This window comes from Saccoglossus kowalevskii, chromosome 19 (genome assembly GCF_978046115.1).
Source record: "Saccoglossus kowalevskii chromosome 19, keSacKowa6.1, whole genome shotgun sequence".
Lineage (NCBI taxonomy): Eukaryota > Metazoa > Hemichordata > Enteropneusta > Harrimaniidae > Saccoglossus > Saccoglossus kowalevskii.
Window position 1 is genome coordinate 22,802,905 of NC_140659.1, and position 19,169 is coordinate 22,822,073.

A 19,169-nucleotide genomic window follows, 5' to 3' on the forward strand; every position below is an offset into this window, starting at 1 on the left:
TTTCATTGCATGGCTGTAATGTCCATAAAACAAATTCCCGAATTTTTACCATCTCAGTTTTATTTGAAATCACAAAAAACATTTTAGCGGACCACTTTTTTTGTGTGTGTTAACTTTTTTATTTTCACCCAAAAATGTCGTTGGTAATGGTTGCCATACCAACAAATCAATTGATTTCTTTTTTTTTAATATTTGAATAGTATGTAGTGTTAGTTTGCACTTAACAGATTTGGCATTGACATTGAAAATTTTTTTCCAAATTAGAATTTTTTCGGTGTCAAACACTATTTAGACTTTATACTGAGATTTCTATTCCACTTTTCTACTACACTGGTACAAATGTAGGATAGTAAGAATAAAATAAAACAAACGGGTGTGAGATAGAAAAGAGAACAAACACGCTGAAACATATTTGCTGGTTGCCATGATGATAGCTTGCTAGGCAACAACATCTTGTCGAAGCATGATTTTATTTTTTGACTCCTTTTAAAACCTATCATTTCATGACAGAAACTTCATGTATTACTAAAACCACTAAAGGTATTGCTTCATTGTAACATTGCCTTGAATGATGCTGTGAAATACACCCATCCTTATTAGGAATTAAAAGCAACATAAATAACAAATGTGAAAGAAGCAGAGTTATTGGATACAATGCTGGTATCATCGCTGACATCACCATAGCAACACTCTTTGCAGAAAAACTGGATCCTCACTTTGCTTACTGATGCTGCTCTGTATAGGTTGTCGTAGTAACCACACAGTATGTGTTTTCAGGCTGTTGTATCATTGCTAGGGTAACTCAATTATATTCTCAATATTTCAGGTCAGGTAGCTAATAAAGCAAAAGTTGCAAATATTACAAATGTTACGAACAGAGTACAACAAGATCCACTACGTAAGTTGCACAGCTGATTCTGCAGGGTTTTACAACATTGAATGTGATTGGTCAGTCAAATGTAACCATGTTTTTGATTGGCCTGTGACTTTCACATGCTGGTAAATAACTGTAGGTTCAGTTTAGTTGCATGCCACGACAGCCATTTTTATCCAATTTCGGAGATTTCCATTTTACTTGTATTGATTCTCTCTTCATCGGTCTTGTCTGCTCTGCATATATCTCAGTCACATTGCTATGTAGTACATTCTTTGCAGTTACGTAATATGTGTTTGTGAATCCTGTTGGCGCTTCTTAATATTTTCTAACTGCTCTTTAGCTTTGACAGTTCATTGAGTATTGTAGCCCATTTCATTGTATTTTCTGCAAAACATTGAATTGATGTTTTTTTCTTTCTTTATTGACTTCTCTGAGAATACATGAAGTTTCTGTCATTTTTGTTTTAGCTATTCAATTTTACAGCACTAAAACAAACAAAAAATATACTTAGTTTTAAGCTAAATAAATGAACTTCCATATTTTTTTAACTACTAAATTTTGTTAAAAAAAATAATATTAACTGATGTCTGGTTGGTTCAAACTTAAAACACTTAATAAAGACAATTGATAGTTGTAATGATTTCCTAGCTATCTGCCTGAATCCACAAATTTGTTATTTTATTAATTATTAAATACTACATCTCACTAATTATATTAAAAGCATGTTCTTTTGTCAGTCATATAACTATCATGATCTGTGATTGACATGAGCATCTCAGATTTTCCGTCTGTGTTGGATTTTGGTGACTCTGCCATGCTATCATCTTGTCTAATGACTGGATGTTGGTGTCTCTGCTATTCTTTGGCTGTTTTTTTTCTGAATGTTTTGGTTTTTGAGAGTCCAAGTCTGTTGTGTTTTATTTAACATAGCATTTTCTCACTTCCACACGCACACTCACACAATCCCTAGGCGAGACACAGGACAAGGGTAAGACGAGGATGTTTAAAGACAATTTTACTTATTATACTAATACTGCTTATTACAGGCAACAGTCTCACTGCAATCTGTGCTAATCACTAGTACTGTCAAATCTGTATTAGAAGCCGCATCTCTAATAGAAGACGTACCCATTCTTTTTGAATAATTGAGAATCAAAAATTCATCAATTCTCATCATGTAGATGCTCCAATAGAAGCCTCTGTTGCATTGTACTATTTTAATGGAAGCCGCGGCTTTTAATACAGATTTTACAGTATTAATATGTATCTGCTGATCAAGACGGTGACAAATAACATGACATCATCATGACATCATCAAAATTCCCCTGACAAATTCTTTGGTGCCTCATAAATGTAAACCAAATATGCCTATGTTTGTGTTCGCCTAGTAGATGATGATGTAACGTCCTTCGTAAAAATGATTTTTCATATCCCCCTAAAAAACTTGATCGTCCCCTGTCCTGGTACAACAAAAATTTGATATTTTTTTGGTGGGTGTGCTTGACCAAGAAGCACTCACCCCGTAAAAAACATGACTTTCAGACCTTAGTACCCTGGGTGCTATTGTATAAAGAATATCTGAAACTTTGAGCTTATGCATATTTTTGCAATTGTTTTGAGAATCTATTATGCAGATTGTGTGAAATTGTTGTTCTTATTAAACTCATAACCACTACTAATATCTTTCCCTGCATGAAACGGTGTTCATAAAAGTTGACAGTTATAAATTATAATTTCATTGGCTCTGACTGATTCAAGTTCAATGTCATTTGGTATACCGGTAATATAATCTACCGGAATAGAATGCTTTTCAGTAATTTCAAACATTATTACCATTCTTTTTATGGTGATCCATTCCTAAAGAAATTTGATCATAGGGTTGGTCAGAAATTTAAAAAAATGAAATGTCATTAGCTGAGATAACTTTGGGGGAACAACAGAATTGGGTCTATGGCAGAATAGCACATGAAATTGCCATTTGATAAATAGAAGATGAACAAGCCCTGTCATGTAATTCCAAAAATTGGTATGGTTTCTGTGTTTAAAATAAGCACTTGCACACAAATCAGAAGGGAAAACTGTGTTACATGGTGTATCAGGAAATTTCTCTTGGCATAACTTTAGCAGTCAGTATGTTTTAGTTTTAGCTCTGTAAGTTGTTCCAAAAAAAAAAATTGTCAAAATGTGGTTTACTTACAACTATTTACAGGTACCATCTCATAATTTTGGGGGGATTTATTAATTGATACCAGCATCAGTTCTATTTATATGGTGTGTCAACTAACTAACTTAATAATTGTATTATATTTTCACAACTTGGCGTCTTTCTCATCTTTCATCTCATCTTCACTATATCTTGAATTATACAGAGCTGTTTTGGCTGTGATTGACCAAAGGATGATTTAACCAATTAAAAAACGTTAATATATATACACACACGATACTTACTAAGCCAATCAGAAGGCTTGATATATACACACACTAATGGTTCAGCCAATCAGAAAGCTTGATATATACACATTCGTTACTGGATCAGCCAATCAGAAAGCTTTATATATACACACGCTAATGGTTCAGCCAATCAGAGAGCTTGATTGCTGGTTATAGAATCAAAAAATAATTTTAACAGAACCAATATCCCTTAAAAATAAAATTAGATACATTTTACCTTCTCTTGTTTTAATATCACAACCAGTGATTTGAGAAAATATAGAAAGGTGTCTTTTAAGATTGAAAAGTTTGGTCATGTTGGCTTCTTTTGTCATTCACTTGTTCAGTTGTCCATTTGTGGATCCTACATTGAGAGTTTAAAGTTGAAACATTCATAGAGCATGCTGCTTTACAATTGTTTTGTCAAGCCAACATTGATTGGTTCAATTGAAAGTGCAATGCATTTTGGGTAATTATACTTCAACAGGTCTTAGTTTGTCTGGTTTCTATAGGGAAACAGCATGGTTTAGAATGCTTTGCTAATTGATCTGCAATATTTCCAACAAATTTATTACAATTTAAATTGTCTGAGAATGTTGATATTAGTTGTAGTTTTAATATTATTAATATAGTACTTATACCGTAACCATGCTTGTTTCTAGCGATACAAGTGCATTATTTACTTATGATTATATTTGTGTGTTTGTTTTAATAACATTACTACTGTATTAGTGTTTTCCTGCACTTCCAGAAGTAGTTTATTCTGATGCATGAACTTTGTGACATATTGTGTTACTTGTTAGTAGTGTACTAACTATCAAATATTGAAAGTGCCAGATGTATGACCTAAAAAGAGCAGGATATATAACCTAAAAAAGTACCAGGATGTATGACCTAAAAAAGTACCAGGATGTATGACCCTGAAAGTGCCAGGATGTATGACCCTGAAAGTGCCAGGATGTATGACCTAAAAAGAGCAGGGTGTATACCCTAAAAAAGTACCTGGATGTATGACCTAAAAAAGTACCAGGATGTATGACCCTAAAAATGCCAGGATATGTGAGCCTAAAAGTACCAGGATGTATGACCCTGAAAGTACCAGGATGTATGACCGTAAAAAAAAAACAGGATGTGTGAGCCTAAAAGTACCAGGATGTTTGACCCTAAAAGTATCAGGATGTATGACATAAAAAGAGCAGGGTGTATACCCTAAAAAAGTACCAGGATGTATGACCTAAAAAGTACCAGAATGTATGACCCTAAAAGTACTAGGACCCATGACCATTAAAGTTCCAGGATGTATGCCCCTAAAATTACCAGGATGTATGACCCTAAAAGTATCAGGATGTATGACTTTAAAAGAGCAGGGTATATAACCTAAAAAAGTACCAGGATGTATGACCTAAAACAAGTACCAGGATGTAGGATCCTAAAAGTACCAGGATGTATGACCCTAAAAGTGCCAGAATGTATGACATAAAATAAGGAAGGGTGTATACCCTAAAAACGTACCAGGATGTATGACCTAAAAAGTACCAGGATGTATGACCTGAAAAAGTACCAGGATGTATGACCCTAAAAGTACCAGGATGTATGACCTAAAAAAAGCAGTGTATACAACCTAAAAAAGTACCAGGATGTATGACCTAAACAATAAAATATACAAGGACATTTGAACTTAAGGGTCCATTTTTTAACTTTGTCTTTGAGACAGCAGGTCATATATTTTCCGAAACTAAGCAAATTTGTAGATTTATAAGCCACCTTATTTTTGAAGGAATATAAGAAATGAAAGTTTGTGAAGACATTAATCATGTCATATTGCAATAAATGTTGACCCCCTAATATAGAATATATGTAATCCAAATAATTCAAGTATGACCTAGATAATTTGTTATACCAGAATGTATGACATATAAATATTTGATATGACCTAAATTACCAGGATGCATAACCTAAATTACCAGGATGTATGACCTAAAATACCAGGATGTATGACCAAAAATACCAGGATGTATGACCTAAAATACCAGGATGTATTACCTGATAATTTAATGTACCACCTAGATAATTATTTTTCCAGGTAATTATCTCGCAATTCAAAGACTGTAAATAACAATGATTAGTCTTCCATGTCCAATTTTACAAAAATTTTACAAAAGCTGTCGTTTCAGCTATTAGTCTAATTAAATGGCAGTATATATTTGAGTGTACAATATGCATGTTGAGTTTTCACTGACAATGTTTAGAACTTCTGACATACTATAATATTTTTTTTTGCTGATGTTGAAAGTTTTGTGATGATGACTAACAAGTTGATGTCAAAGTTCACTATAATAAGAATGGTTAGCTTCCTTCAAATTATCAAATAAATAAAGTTGGGAATAACCATATTTTGTTTTGTTGACAGATAAATTGTACCATTTATGGTGAAATTGGGATCAAACAATTTTTCACCCCTCACAATAATTTTATTTATTTTTTCAAATTATTTATTTTACCTTAGCTGGGCGGACATTGATGAATAAGAAATCAAACGGAGTTAAGGAGTCCTTAGATAGTAATACAATTGAAGATGAAGATGTTAGAGGTAAGAAGTAACAAACCACTAACCCATTGATGGGGCATAGAATCCTGGCCCTGTTTGTTTTTTCCTTGCAGTAAATAACATGATACTGGATGCAAAGACTGCCTGGGAATCTCAATTCACCTTATTGTGATATTTAAGACACCTTCTGGTATATGTGCTAAGTGGCAAAGCATGGTGTAAAAACCAGATATACTAACCCAATGGTCACTAATCTATATTTTTTTTTGAACTGACATTTTATGATGACGTATACTTGAAGCAAAGCCTCTTGTGTACATGTACACAACTACAGTTATTTTTCTACTAACTGTATAATTTCCCAACAAGTTAGGTCTACTTCCTGTATATTTTCCCAACAAGTTAGGTCTACTTCCTGTATAATTTACCAACAAGTTAGATCTACTTCCTGTATAATTTACCAACAAGTTAGGTCTACTTTCTGTATAATTTACCAACAAGTTAGATCTACTTCCTGTATAATTTACCAACAAAGTTAGGTCTACTTCCTGTATTTTACCAACAAGTTAGGTCTACTTCCTGTATATTTTACCAACAAGTTAGGTCTACTTCCTGTATAATTTACCAACAAGTTAGATCTACTTCCTGTATATTTTCCTAACAAGTTAGGTCTACTTCCTGTATAATTTACCAACAAGTTAGATCTACTTCCTGTATAATTTACCTACAAGTTAGGTCTACTTTCTGTATAATTTCCCAACAAGTTAGGTCTACTTCCTGTATAATTTCCCAACAAGTTAGGTCTACTTTCTGTATAATATCCCAACAAGTTAGGTCTACTTCCTGTATAATTTACCAACAAGTTAGGTCTACTTCCTGTATAATTTACCAACAAGCTAGGTCTACTTTCTGTATAATTTACCAACAAGCTAGGTCTACTTTCTGTATAATTTACCAACAAGCTAGGTCTACTTTCTGTATAATTTACCAACAAGTTAGGTCTACTTTCTGTATAATTTACCAACAAGTTAGGTCTACTTCCTGTGTAATTTACCAACAAGTTAGGTCTACTTCCTATATAATTTACCAACAAGCTAGGTCTACTTTCTGTATAATTTACCAACAAGTTAGATCTACTTCCTGCATAATTTCCCAACAAGTTAGGTCTACTTTCTGTATAATTTCCCAACAAGTTAGGTCTACTTCCTGTATAATTTCCCAACAAGTTAGGTCTACTTCCTGTATAATTTCCCAACAAGTTAGGTCTACTTTCTGTATAATTTCCCAACAAGTTAGGTCTACTTTCTGTATAATTTACCAACAAGTTAGATCTACTTTCTGTATAATTTACCAACAAGCTAGGTCTACTTTCTGTATAATTTACCAACAAGCTAGGTCTACTTCCTGTATAATTTACCAACAAGTTAGGTCTACTTCCTGTATAATTTACCAACAAGTTAGGTCTACTTTCTGTATAATTTACCAACAAGTTAGGTCTACTTTCTGTATAATTTCCCAACAAGTTAGGTCTACTTTCTGTATAATTTACCAACAAGTTAGATCTACTTTCTGTATAATTTACCAACAAGCTAGGTCTACTTTCTGTATAATTTACCAACAAGCTAGGTCTACTTCCTGTATAATTTACCAACAAGTTAGGTCTACTTCCTGTATAATTTACCAACAAGTTAGGTCTACTTTCTGTATAATTTACCAACAAGTTAGGTCTACTTTCTGTATAATTTACCAACAAGTTAGGTCTACTTTCTGTATAATTTACCAACAAGCTAGGTCTACTTTCTGTATAATTTACCAACAAGTTAGATCTACTTCCTGTATAATTTACCAACAAGCTAGGTCTACTTTCTGTATAATTTACCAACAAGTTAGGTCTACTTTCTGTATAATTTACCAACAAGCTAGGTCTACTTTCTGTATAATTTACCAACAAGTTAGATCTACTTCCTGTATAATTTACCAACAAGCTAGGTCTACTTTCTGTATAATTTACCAACAAGTTAGATCTACTTCCTGTATAATTTACCAACAAGCTAGGTCTACTTTCTGTATAATTTACCAACAAGTTAGGTCTACTTCCTGTGTAATTTACCAACAAGTTAGATCTACTTCCTGTGTAATTTACCAACAAGTTAGGTCTACTTCCTATATAATTTACCAACAAGCTAGGTCTACTTTCTGTATAATTTACCAACAAGTTAGATCTACTTCCTGTATAATTTCCCAACAAGTTAGGTCTACTTCCTGTATAATTTCCCAACAAGTTAGGTCTACTTCCTGTATAATTTACCAACAAGTTAGGTCTACTTTGTGTAATTTACCAACAAGCTTGTTCTTCTAACATTGAATGTATAAAAATGATCACGTATGTGCGTGTGAGCAAGAGGCAATATGTAGTCAGGCAATGAATCTATTTCTGATCTTCAACTTCCAATTAATAATAATCAAATATAAATTCTGTGTTTGCCAACATTTACTATTTCTCTTTTGATTCTATGTTTTTTTCGTGAAGGGTGCTCAAGAGTTCGATTTCAACACAGTATGCCCACTTCACTGTTGCCAGGTAACCAGAGATAACAACTTACATCCTTATAGGCTGTCAGTGATGTCATTCAACTCTTAATTAGTTCATCTGTAACCAAGAAGTTTAGTTTTGTTTCATTTATACAAAGTTGCCATTTCCAAAATGGTGGATTCAATACTCCATATTTATTAGAAAATGTAAACCTTTTAATTTGACCAACTTAATTCAATACTGACATGCTAAATCTGGCCATCCTGACATGCTAAATCTGGCCATCCTGACATGCTAAATCTGGCCATCCTGACATGCTAAATCTGGCCATCCCGACATGCTAAATCTGGCCATCCCGACATGCTAAATCTGGCCATCCCGACATGTTAAATCTGGCCATCCCGACATGTTAAATCTGGCCATCCTGACATGCTAAATCTGGCCATCCTGACATGCTAAATCTGGCCATCCTGACATGCTAAATCTGGCCATCCTGACATGCTAAATCTGGCCATCCTGACATGCTAAATCTGGCCATCCTGACATGCTAAATCTGGCCATCCTGACGTGCTAAAATCTGGCCATCCTGACGTGCTAAAATCTGGCCATCCTGACATGCTAAAATCTGGCCATCCTGACATGCTAAAATCTGGCCATCCTGACATGCTAAAATCTGGCCATCCTGACATGCTAAAATCTGGCCATCCTGACATGCTAAAATCTGGCCATCCTGATATGCTAAAATCTGGCCATCCTGACTTGCTAACATCTGGCGATCCTGACATGCTAAAATCTGGCCATCCTGACATGCTAAAATCTGGCCATCCTGACATGCTAAAATCTGGCCATCCTGACATGCTAAATCTGGCCATCCTGACATGCTAAATCTGGCCATCCTGACATGCTAAATCTGGCCATCCTGACATGCTAAAATCTGGCCATCCTGACGTGCTAAAATCTGGCCATCCTGACGTGCTAAAATCTGGCCATCCTGACGTGCTAAAATCTGGCCATCCTGACGTGCTAAAATCTGGCCATCCTGACATGCTAAATCTGAGCATCCTGACATGCTAAATCTGAGCATCCTGACATGCTAAATCTGAGCATCCTGACATGCTAAATCTGAGCATCCTGACATGCTAAATCTGAACATCCTTACATGCTAAATCTGAACATCCTGACATGCTAAATCTGAGCATCCTTACATGCTAAATCTTGCCATCCTGACTTGCTAACATTTGGCCATCCTGACTTGCTAACATTTGGCCATCCTGACTTGCTAACATTTGGCCATCCTGACTTGCTAACATTTGGCCATCCTGACTTGCTAACATTTGGCCATCCTGACTTGCTAACATTTGGCCATCCTGACTTGCTAACATTTGGCCGTCCTGACTTACTAACATGTGGCCGTCCTGACTTGCTAACATCTGGCCGTCCTGACTTGCTAACATCTGGCCGTCCTGACTTGCTAACATCTGGCCGTCCTGACTTGCTAACATCTGGCCGTCCTGACTTGCTAACATCTGGCCGTCCTGACTTGCTAACATCTGGCCGTCCTGACTTGCTAACATCTGGCCGTCCTGACTTGCTAACATCTGGCCATCCTGACATGCTAAAATCTGGCCATCCTGACATGCTAAAATTTGGCCATCCTGACATGCTAAAATTTGGCCATCTTTGCATGCTAAATCTGAGCATCCTGACATCCTAAATCTGAGCATCCTGACATGCTAAATCTGAGCATCCTGACATGCTAAATCTGAGCATCCTGACATGCTAAATCTAAGCATCCTGACATTCTAAATCTGTGCATCCTGACATGCTAAATCTGAGCATCCTTACATGCTAAATCTGGCCATCCTGACTTGCTAACATCTGGCCATCCTGACATGTTAAATCTGGCCATCCTGACATGCTAAATCTGGCCATCCTGACATGCTAAATCTGGCCATCCTGACATGCTAAATCTGGCCATCCTGACATGCTAAATCTGGCCATCCTGACATGCTAAATCTGGCCATCCTGACATGCTAAAATCTGGCCATCCTGACGTGCTAAAATCTGGCCATCCTGACATGCTATAATCTGGCCATCCTGACATGCTAAAATCTGAGCATCCTGACATGCTAAATCTGAACATCCTGACCTGCTAAATTGAGCATCCTGACATTCTAAATCTGTGCATCCTGACATGCTAAATCTGAACATCCTGACCTGCTAAATTGAGCATCCTGACATTCTAAATCTGTGCATCCTTACATGCTAAATCTTGCCATCCTGACTTGCTAACATTTGGCCATCCTGACTTGCTAACATTTGGCCATCCTGACTTGCTAACATTTGGCCATCCTGACTTGCTAACATTTGGCCATCCTGACTTGCTAACATTTGGCCATCCTGACTTGATAACATTTGGCCATCCTGACTTGCTAACATTTGGCCATCCTGACTTGCTAACATCTGGCCGTCCTGACTTGCTAACATCTGGCCGTCCTGACTTGCTAACATCTGGCAATCCTGACATGCTAACATCTGGCAATCCTGACATGCTAAAATCTGGCCATCCTGACATGCTAAAATTTGGCCATCCTGACATGCTAAAATTTGGCCATCTTTGCATGCTAAAATTTGGCCATCTTTGCATGCTAAATCTGAGCATCCTGACATCCTAAATCTGAGCATCCTGACTTGCTAAATCTGGCCATCCTGACATGCTAAATCTGAACATCCTGACATGCTAAATCTGAGCATCCTGACATGCTAAATCTGAGCATCCTGACATGCTAAATCTGAGCATCCTGACATGCTAAATCTGAGCATCCTGACATTCTAAATCTGAGCATCCTGAGATGCTAAATCTGAGCATCCTGACATGCTAAATCTGAGCATCCTGACATGCTAACATCTGGCCATCTTTGCTTGCTAACATCTGGCCATCTTTGCTTGCTAACATCTGGCCATCTTTGCTTGCTAACATCTGGCCATCTTTGCTTGCTAACATCTGGCCATCTTTGCTTGCTAACATCTGGCCATCTTTGCTTGCTAACATCTGGCCATCTTTGCTTGCTAACATCTGGCCATCTTTGCTTGCTAACATCTGGCCATCTTTGCTTGCTAAAACTGGTGAGCCTGACATGTTAAATTTGGCCATCCGGACTTGCTAACATCTGGCCATCTTTGCTTGCTAACATGTGGCCATCTTTGCATGCTAAATCTGGTGCGCCTGACATGTTAAATCTGGTCATTCTGGCATTCTAGTTCTTGTTATCCTTGCATGCTAAACCTGGGAATTCCGTCATGCTAAAATGTGTTGATTCAAGTTGCATCATCAGCCAGTATAATCCACAAACTGAATGTAACTATTATCATACTATATCAGCAGATGATATTTTGGCACATTGACTGATTGACCTATGATATTTTTATATTAACAGTTTGACATTTGTTTCACATATTTCCATTACACACTTGATAATTTGACATATTGATCTTTGATATTTTGACATAAGCCAATTAGACATGTGATAGTTTGACATATTGACCCTTGATATTTTGACATAAGCTTATTAGACATGTGATAGTTTGACATATTGACCCTTGATATTTTGACATAAGCTACTAGACATGTGATAGTTTGATCTTGACTATATTGAGTTGCTTCCAATAAATATTTTTACGTGTTTGCTATTTATACAACAATACTATTTTTTAGCTCCGCTGTCGACTTTGTCGAGCGGAGCTTATCATATGAGTGATTGTCGGTCGTCGTCATCAGTTGTCCGTGTCAATGTTTTACTTTTTCGACTTCTTCTTAAAAACTACAAGCCTGAATGCTTTGATACTTCGTGTATATGTACCTTGGGTAGACCTCTCTCAGATTTGTTCATTTCATGATGATATCTTCAATTCTCTAATTTTGGTGAATATTTTTGTCATTTTTGGTAAAAAGTGATATTTTCGACTTCTTGTTAAAAACCGCAAGTCCAATTGCTTTGATATTAAATATATAGGTACTATATGTGGACCTCTCTCACATTTGTTCATTTTGTAATGATATCTTCAATTCTCTAATTTTGGTGAATATTTTTGTCATTTTTGGTAAAAAATTATATTTTTGACTTCTTGTTAAAAACCGCAAGTCCAATTGCTTTGATACTACATATATAGGTACTACATGTGTACCTCTCTCAGATTTGTTCATTTTGTGATGATATCTTCAATTCTCTAATTTTGGTGAATATTTTTGTAATTTTTGATAAAAATTGATATTTTCGACTTCTTGTTAAAAACCAAAAGTTCAATTGCTTTAATATTACATATATAGATACTCCATGTAGACCTTTCTCAGATTTGTTCATTTCGCGATGATATCTTAAATTCTCTAATTTTGGTGAATATTTTTGTCATTTTTGGTAGAAAGTGATATTTTCGACTTCTTGTTAAAAACCAAAAGTTCAATTGCTTTGATATTACATATATAGATACTCCATGTAGACCTTTCTCAGATTTGTTCATTTCGCGATGATATCTTAAATTCTCTAATTTTGGTGAATATTTTTGTCATTTTTGGTAGAAAGTGATATTTTCGACTTCTTGTTAAAAACCAAAAGTTCAATTGCTTTGATATTACATATATAGATACTCCATGTAGACCTTTCTCAGATTTGTTCATTTCGCGATGATATCTTAAATTCTCTAATTTTGGTGAATATTTTTGTCATTTTTGGTAGAAAGTGATATTTTCGACTTCTTGTTAAAAACTGTAAGTCCGATTGCTTTGATACTATACATATTGTTCATTGTCTAATGATGTCTTCAGTTCTTTACTTGAAATGTGCATTGCTAACAGCGGAGCTATCTCAGCCGATAGGCTGCTTGTTTTTAAATAAATATAACAAATATAAATAGATATTATCAAACAGTAAAAATGTTCTCATACTCATTTCAATAAATAGCTGCCATCTTGTTCTAAAGTTTGTCGTTTTTCTAATGTCAACATTGTCCTTCACCGTATGTAAATTAGTTGAAAATGAGCAGGGATCTTTTGGGGTGAATCAACAATTGAAAATGAGCAGAGGTCATTTGACGCAATCCACCATCGGGAATGATCAGGGGTCATTTGGGGTCAATCCACCATTGGCAAAACACATACTTTGTTCGAAACAAAAGGAAAAGTCTTGTCTTCTTTTCATTTTCATTAAGGTTCCCTCAAACCAGCTTTCAATAATTCCTCTCTTCTCATACCTTCCATAAATTTAAATTTTTTTATCATTATAAATTCATTCCAAAATTGGCATGATACAAATCATTTTATTTAAGTAAGGCAGGATTTGATGTTAGTGCAACTGTTGTTGCATCGTATTAAACACATACAGCGGATGCAGGTAAAAGACAATTTGTATACGCTCACTACATAACAGCTGTGGTGATTTAATACTTTTATCGCCCAAGTCAACTTTTGTCGCCATTTATAAAATAAAATTAACATAAATTTTTCTATATATTTTCCAAAATTTGAATTTAACCCAGTAGCCTATAATAAATCGTGATTATTTGGTCCAAATTTATCTAAAAAATTAGAGAAACATATTTGAAAATGGGCGAAATATTTAGGCAAATTTAATGCTTGGTTTGTGCGCCTGATCTGAATATTCGAAAAACAAAATTGCACCAAAAGATTGACGAGAAAAAGCTTTCAAAAAAGTTTGGAAAAATCTTACACACAATTTTGGTGAAAAAAGTTGTGGTTATGGTGTTAAGGCTTATTATCAAACCTTAAAATCTTATTCATATCATCTTATTCTGCTTTTCTTTCCTCCTTTTTCTCTCTCCATCTGTCTGTACACTATCTCCACTGTGAACAGTGGGGTGTGAAAAAGGTCTCTATCACAATCATATATAAAAAATATTAATATTTGAATGTAGCTAAATAGGGGATCAGATAACACACAATCAGACATCAGAGAATTCAAAATATTCCAATCAGAGAATTCAAAAAATATCAATCCAACATCAGAGATTCAAAATATTCTAAAAGGGCTTAACAAAATTCATGCACTCCCAAAATATCCATTCTATTTGGAAATTAACATTTTCCATTAAGATATCTCAAACTTCTAATCAGACATCAGAGAATTCAAAATATTCCAATCAGACATCGGGGAATTCAGAATATTCAAATCAGAGAATTCAAAAAATATCAATCCAACATCAGAGATTCAAAATATTCTAAAAGGGCTTAACAAAATTCATGCACTCATCCCAAAATATCCATTCTATTTGGAAATTAAAATTTTCCATTAAGATATCTCAAACTTCTAATCAGACATCAGAGAATTCAAAGTCTAATCAGACATCAGTACATTCAAATCAATGCTATCAGACACAGAGACTTCAAATCATTCTCTTGGACAAAAAAAATTCCATTCAAAGAACACTAAGAGTTCAAATCTCCCAATAAGACAGAAATATTAAAACATTCCAATATGACATCAGTATATCAGAAACTTACAATCAGAATTCAAAAAAACAAGAAATTTAAAACAATGTAGTTAGAGAACTTAAAACAAAAGCGTTTAACATCAGAGAATTCAAAACATGTATTCAGACATCAGGGAATTCATAACACCTCGTCAGACAGAGAATTTAAAATGCCAAATCAGAGAATTCAAAACAATTCAACTATACATCAGGGAATTCAAAACAATTCATCTATACATCAGAGAATTCAAAACATCTATTCAGACATCAGGGAATTCATAACATTTAGTCAGACATCAGAGAATTCAAAACATTTCAACTATACATCAGGGAATTCAAAACAATTCACCTATACATCAGAGAATTCAAAACATCTATTCAGACATCAGGGAATTCGTAACACCTCGTCAGACATCAAAGAATTTAAAATGCCAAATCAAACATCCGAGAATTCAAAACAATTCAACTATACATCAGAGAATTCAAAACACCTAGTCAGACATCAAATAATTCAAAACACCTAGTCAGACATCACAGAATTCAAAACATTTCAACTATACATCAGGGAATTCAAAACAATTCACCTATACATCAGAGAATTCAAAACACCTAGTCAGACATCAAATAATTCAAAACACCTAGTCAGACATCACAGAATTCAAAACATTTCAACTATACATCAGGGAATTCAAAACAATTCACCTATACATCAGAGAATTCAAAACACCTAGTCAGACATCAGAGAATTCAAAACATTTAGTCAGACATCAGAGAATTCAAAACATTTCAACTATACATCAGGGAATTCAAAACAATTCACCTATACATCAGAGAATTCAAAACACCTAGTCAGACATCAGAGAATTCAAAACATTTAGTCAGACATCAGAGAATTCAAAACATTTCAACTATACATCAGGGAATTTAAAACAATTAACCTATACATCAGAGAATTCAAAACATCTATTCAGACATCAGGGAATTCATAACACCTCGTCAGACATCAGAGAATTTAAAATACCAAATCAAACAGAGAATTCAAAACAATTCAACTATACATCAGATAATTCAAAAGACCTAGTCAGACATCAGATAATTCAAAACATTTAGTCAGACATCAGAGAATTCAAAACATTTCAACTATACATCAGGGAATTCAAAACAATTAACCTATACATCAGAGAATTCAAAACATCTATTCAGACATCAGGGAATTCATAACACCTCGTCAGACATCAGAGAATTTAAAATGCCAAATCAAACATCTGAGAATTCAAAACAATTCAACTATACATCAGAGAATTCAAAACACCTAGTCAGACATCAAATAATTCAAAACACCTAGTCAGACATCAGATAATTAAAAATGCTGAATCAGACATCAGAAAATTCAAAATGACAAATCAGACATCAGGGAATTCAAGATAATTGAATCATGTGTATAATGTAAGATATCCTTGACTTGGTATAACATGTACGTATCTGACTCTGTTTTTTTTTATCATAGTTACTCATTCACTACAACGATTTCTTTTCTTTCTATCCATCTATAAATCGCTTTCACACAAAGCTATTCTCAATATGTGTTTTCCCATAAATGTTTTTTTGGAACTGTTAGAAAAATACAGGAATCTCAACATAATATGGTGTCAGTAATTGTTTGGTGGGATTCTATCTGCTTGTATCATTGGTGTATAATTGACTGCTCAACAGATTGAGAACTCATGCAATTGCAATATTATAATGTATTTTAATCTTGGTGTGGTATGTTTCAGCTCGCAAACAAGAAATTATCAAGATAACGGAATCTCTGCTTGATGCAATTACTAATGGTGATTATGAAGCTTACACGTAAGTACAATTGTAACTGACACCACCACACATGGTAACCACCTGATTGTTCCATGGCTATCACATGGTAACCACCTGATTGTGTCATGGCTATCACATGGTAACCGCCTGATTGTGTCATGGCTATCACATGGTAACCGCCTGATTGTGTCATGGCTATCACATGGTAACCATCTGATTGTGTCATGGCTATCACATGGTAACCACCTGATTGTCTCATGGCTATCACATGGTAACCACCTGATTGTGTCATGGCTATCACATGGTAACCACCTGATTGTGTCATGGCTATCACATGGTAACCACCTGATTGTGTCATGGCTATCACATGGTAACCGCCCGACCATGTCATGGCTATCACATGGTAACCGCCCGACCATGTCATGGCTATCACATGGTAACCGCCCGACCATGTCATGGCTATCACATGGTAACCGCCCGACCATGTCATGGCTATCACATGGTAACCGCCCGACCATGTCATGGCTATCACATGGTAACCGCCCGACCATGTCATGGCTATCACATGGTAACCGCCCGACCATGTCATGGCTATCACATGGTAACCGCCCGACCATGTCATGGCTATCACATGGTAACCGCCCGACCATGTCATGGCTATCACATGGTAACCGCCCGACCATGTCATGGCTATCACATGGTAACCGCCCGACCATGTCATGGCTGTTTCATTTACTGTTTTCATAGCCTTATTCACATATATTTTTTTCAGTAAGATTTGTGATCCCCATATGACCTGCTTTGAACCTGAAGCAATGGGTAACCTTGTAGAAGGCATGGAATTCCATAGGTTTTATTTTGAGAATGGTAAGTAAATATTTAGTGTTCCATACTCTTCCTTACATTAACATTCATCACATTCACTTTAGCTGTGTATTTTTCGAATATTATTCAGCTTTTTAAAAATGAAATTGTTGGGAAAAATTATGTGGAGTATAGCAATCATAATGGTTATTTGTTCCTTTTTCACTGAAACTTTTCACTATAAAATATTGGCACAATTGCCTGCTCCGCGTTTCATGAATGTGTGAATTTTGGTTTTATGAATATTTATAAATGTTTATAAAATAATAAATATAAAATATTTATCCTGAAAGTTCCTTGCTTTCATTGGCTGCAGGAACCATTTTGTAATGCACATTACCCATGAGTCTTTGCAAGGTTTCTTCATTCATTGGCCAATTACCCCATACTGCAAAATAGATCTAATCAAATATATTTAAAATTCTTGAAATTACAGTAAAGTGCAAGTAGTCTGATTATCATTGGGCACTGAACAATAACTTCTGAAAGCGAGGCAGTGTCAAAAGAGAGGTTAAAGGATTCCTGACCACAGGATAGTTATATACACGTAGATTTCATTTGTTAAGGCTTCAGTTTACTCACTTTGTTTTCAATTACAATTTGAAATTTATAAACATTCTAAATAGTATACATAAACAAATTCACACCTTTATGAAACCTGGTGTATTACTCCAATAAATCTTTCGGCAATTTAGTTTTAAACATCTTTGAATGACTTTGGCGTACAAGTTACCTACCAATACAGCATATATACTGAACTGAATACTGATTGTACGGTTTAAGACCATTTCTGATTATGAAGTTTGCGAAGGTCATTGTGACTTGTTAATGTTTCACGATCTTCTCTGACTTGCGAAATTCATGGATATTTGTCTCTTACAAAATGACCACCACCTTTTAAAACTTGCTTCGATTTGATGATAATATAACTGTGATTTTTTTTCGGTAGTTCTGTCAAAGAACAGTCGAGCCAGAAACACAACGATTCTCAATCCTCATGTACACCTATTAGGAGAAGATGCAGCCAGTATTGCGTACATCAGGCTTACTCAGTTCATTGATAGGTGAGTGCAACAGCGCCCTCTTGCGGCAATATCAGTAAAATCTCTTGTACAGGGCTCATTAGCTGGGTTTTATTTTCACTTGTTTGCAAAAACTGTAACACCACTCTACTGATGTTTTCTACCATTATTCTAACCACACCAACTTCAGTTGACATATTTAAATAGGTTATTGCATGAAATTGTGTCCATTTTCATGTAATTGCGATATAAAAGTTTGCTTTTAAAAACGTATCAATAGAAATTGTGTCATTTTCAGCGATTTTTTTTTATTTTTACTTTGCCTGTAATATTGCATTGGTGAGGTTATATTGGTAACCACATCTGTCGTTCTTGTCTTCATTAAAACTTTCTTGTAGCCAGGTTAACTATATTTTTGCACAATCTTTTTTCAAACATAGTAATAAATAGTCTTGGTTAAGTTAAGTTTTGGTGTGGTTGGCTTTTGTATCGCTAAAAATGTTGGTGAAAATGTGTCCAAGTCACTCCATTGTTTTGTTATTGAAGAATGTAAGAATATCGATTAGGGGTGATCTCATATTCAAACATGCGGGTCAAACC

The 19,169-nt window shown here is 35.1% G+C and overlaps 1 protein-coding gene across 2 annotated transcripts in view; it reads left to right on the forward strand.

Annotated features, from left to right (window-relative positions):
* Positions 1–19,169, forward strand: part of LOC100371971 (calcium/calmodulin-dependent protein kinase type II delta chain) — a 115,874-nt gene that overhangs the window by 86,545 nt on the left and 10,160 nt on the right. Inside the window, exons 15-19 of one of the 2 annotated variants that reach the window (XM_085493925.1) lie at positions 827–898; positions 5,814–5,897; positions 16,647–16,722; positions 17,456–17,550; positions 18,497–18,611. In XM_085493925.1, coding sequence (XP_085350051.1) covers positions 827–898; positions 5,814–5,897; positions 16,647–16,722; positions 17,456–17,550; positions 18,497–18,611 — 442 coding nt within the window. The remainder of the gene's footprint in view (positions 1–826; positions 899–5,813; positions 5,898–16,646; positions 16,723–17,455; positions 17,551–18,496; positions 18,612–19,169) is intronic. The other variant, XM_002734650.4, reaches the window with a different exon arrangement.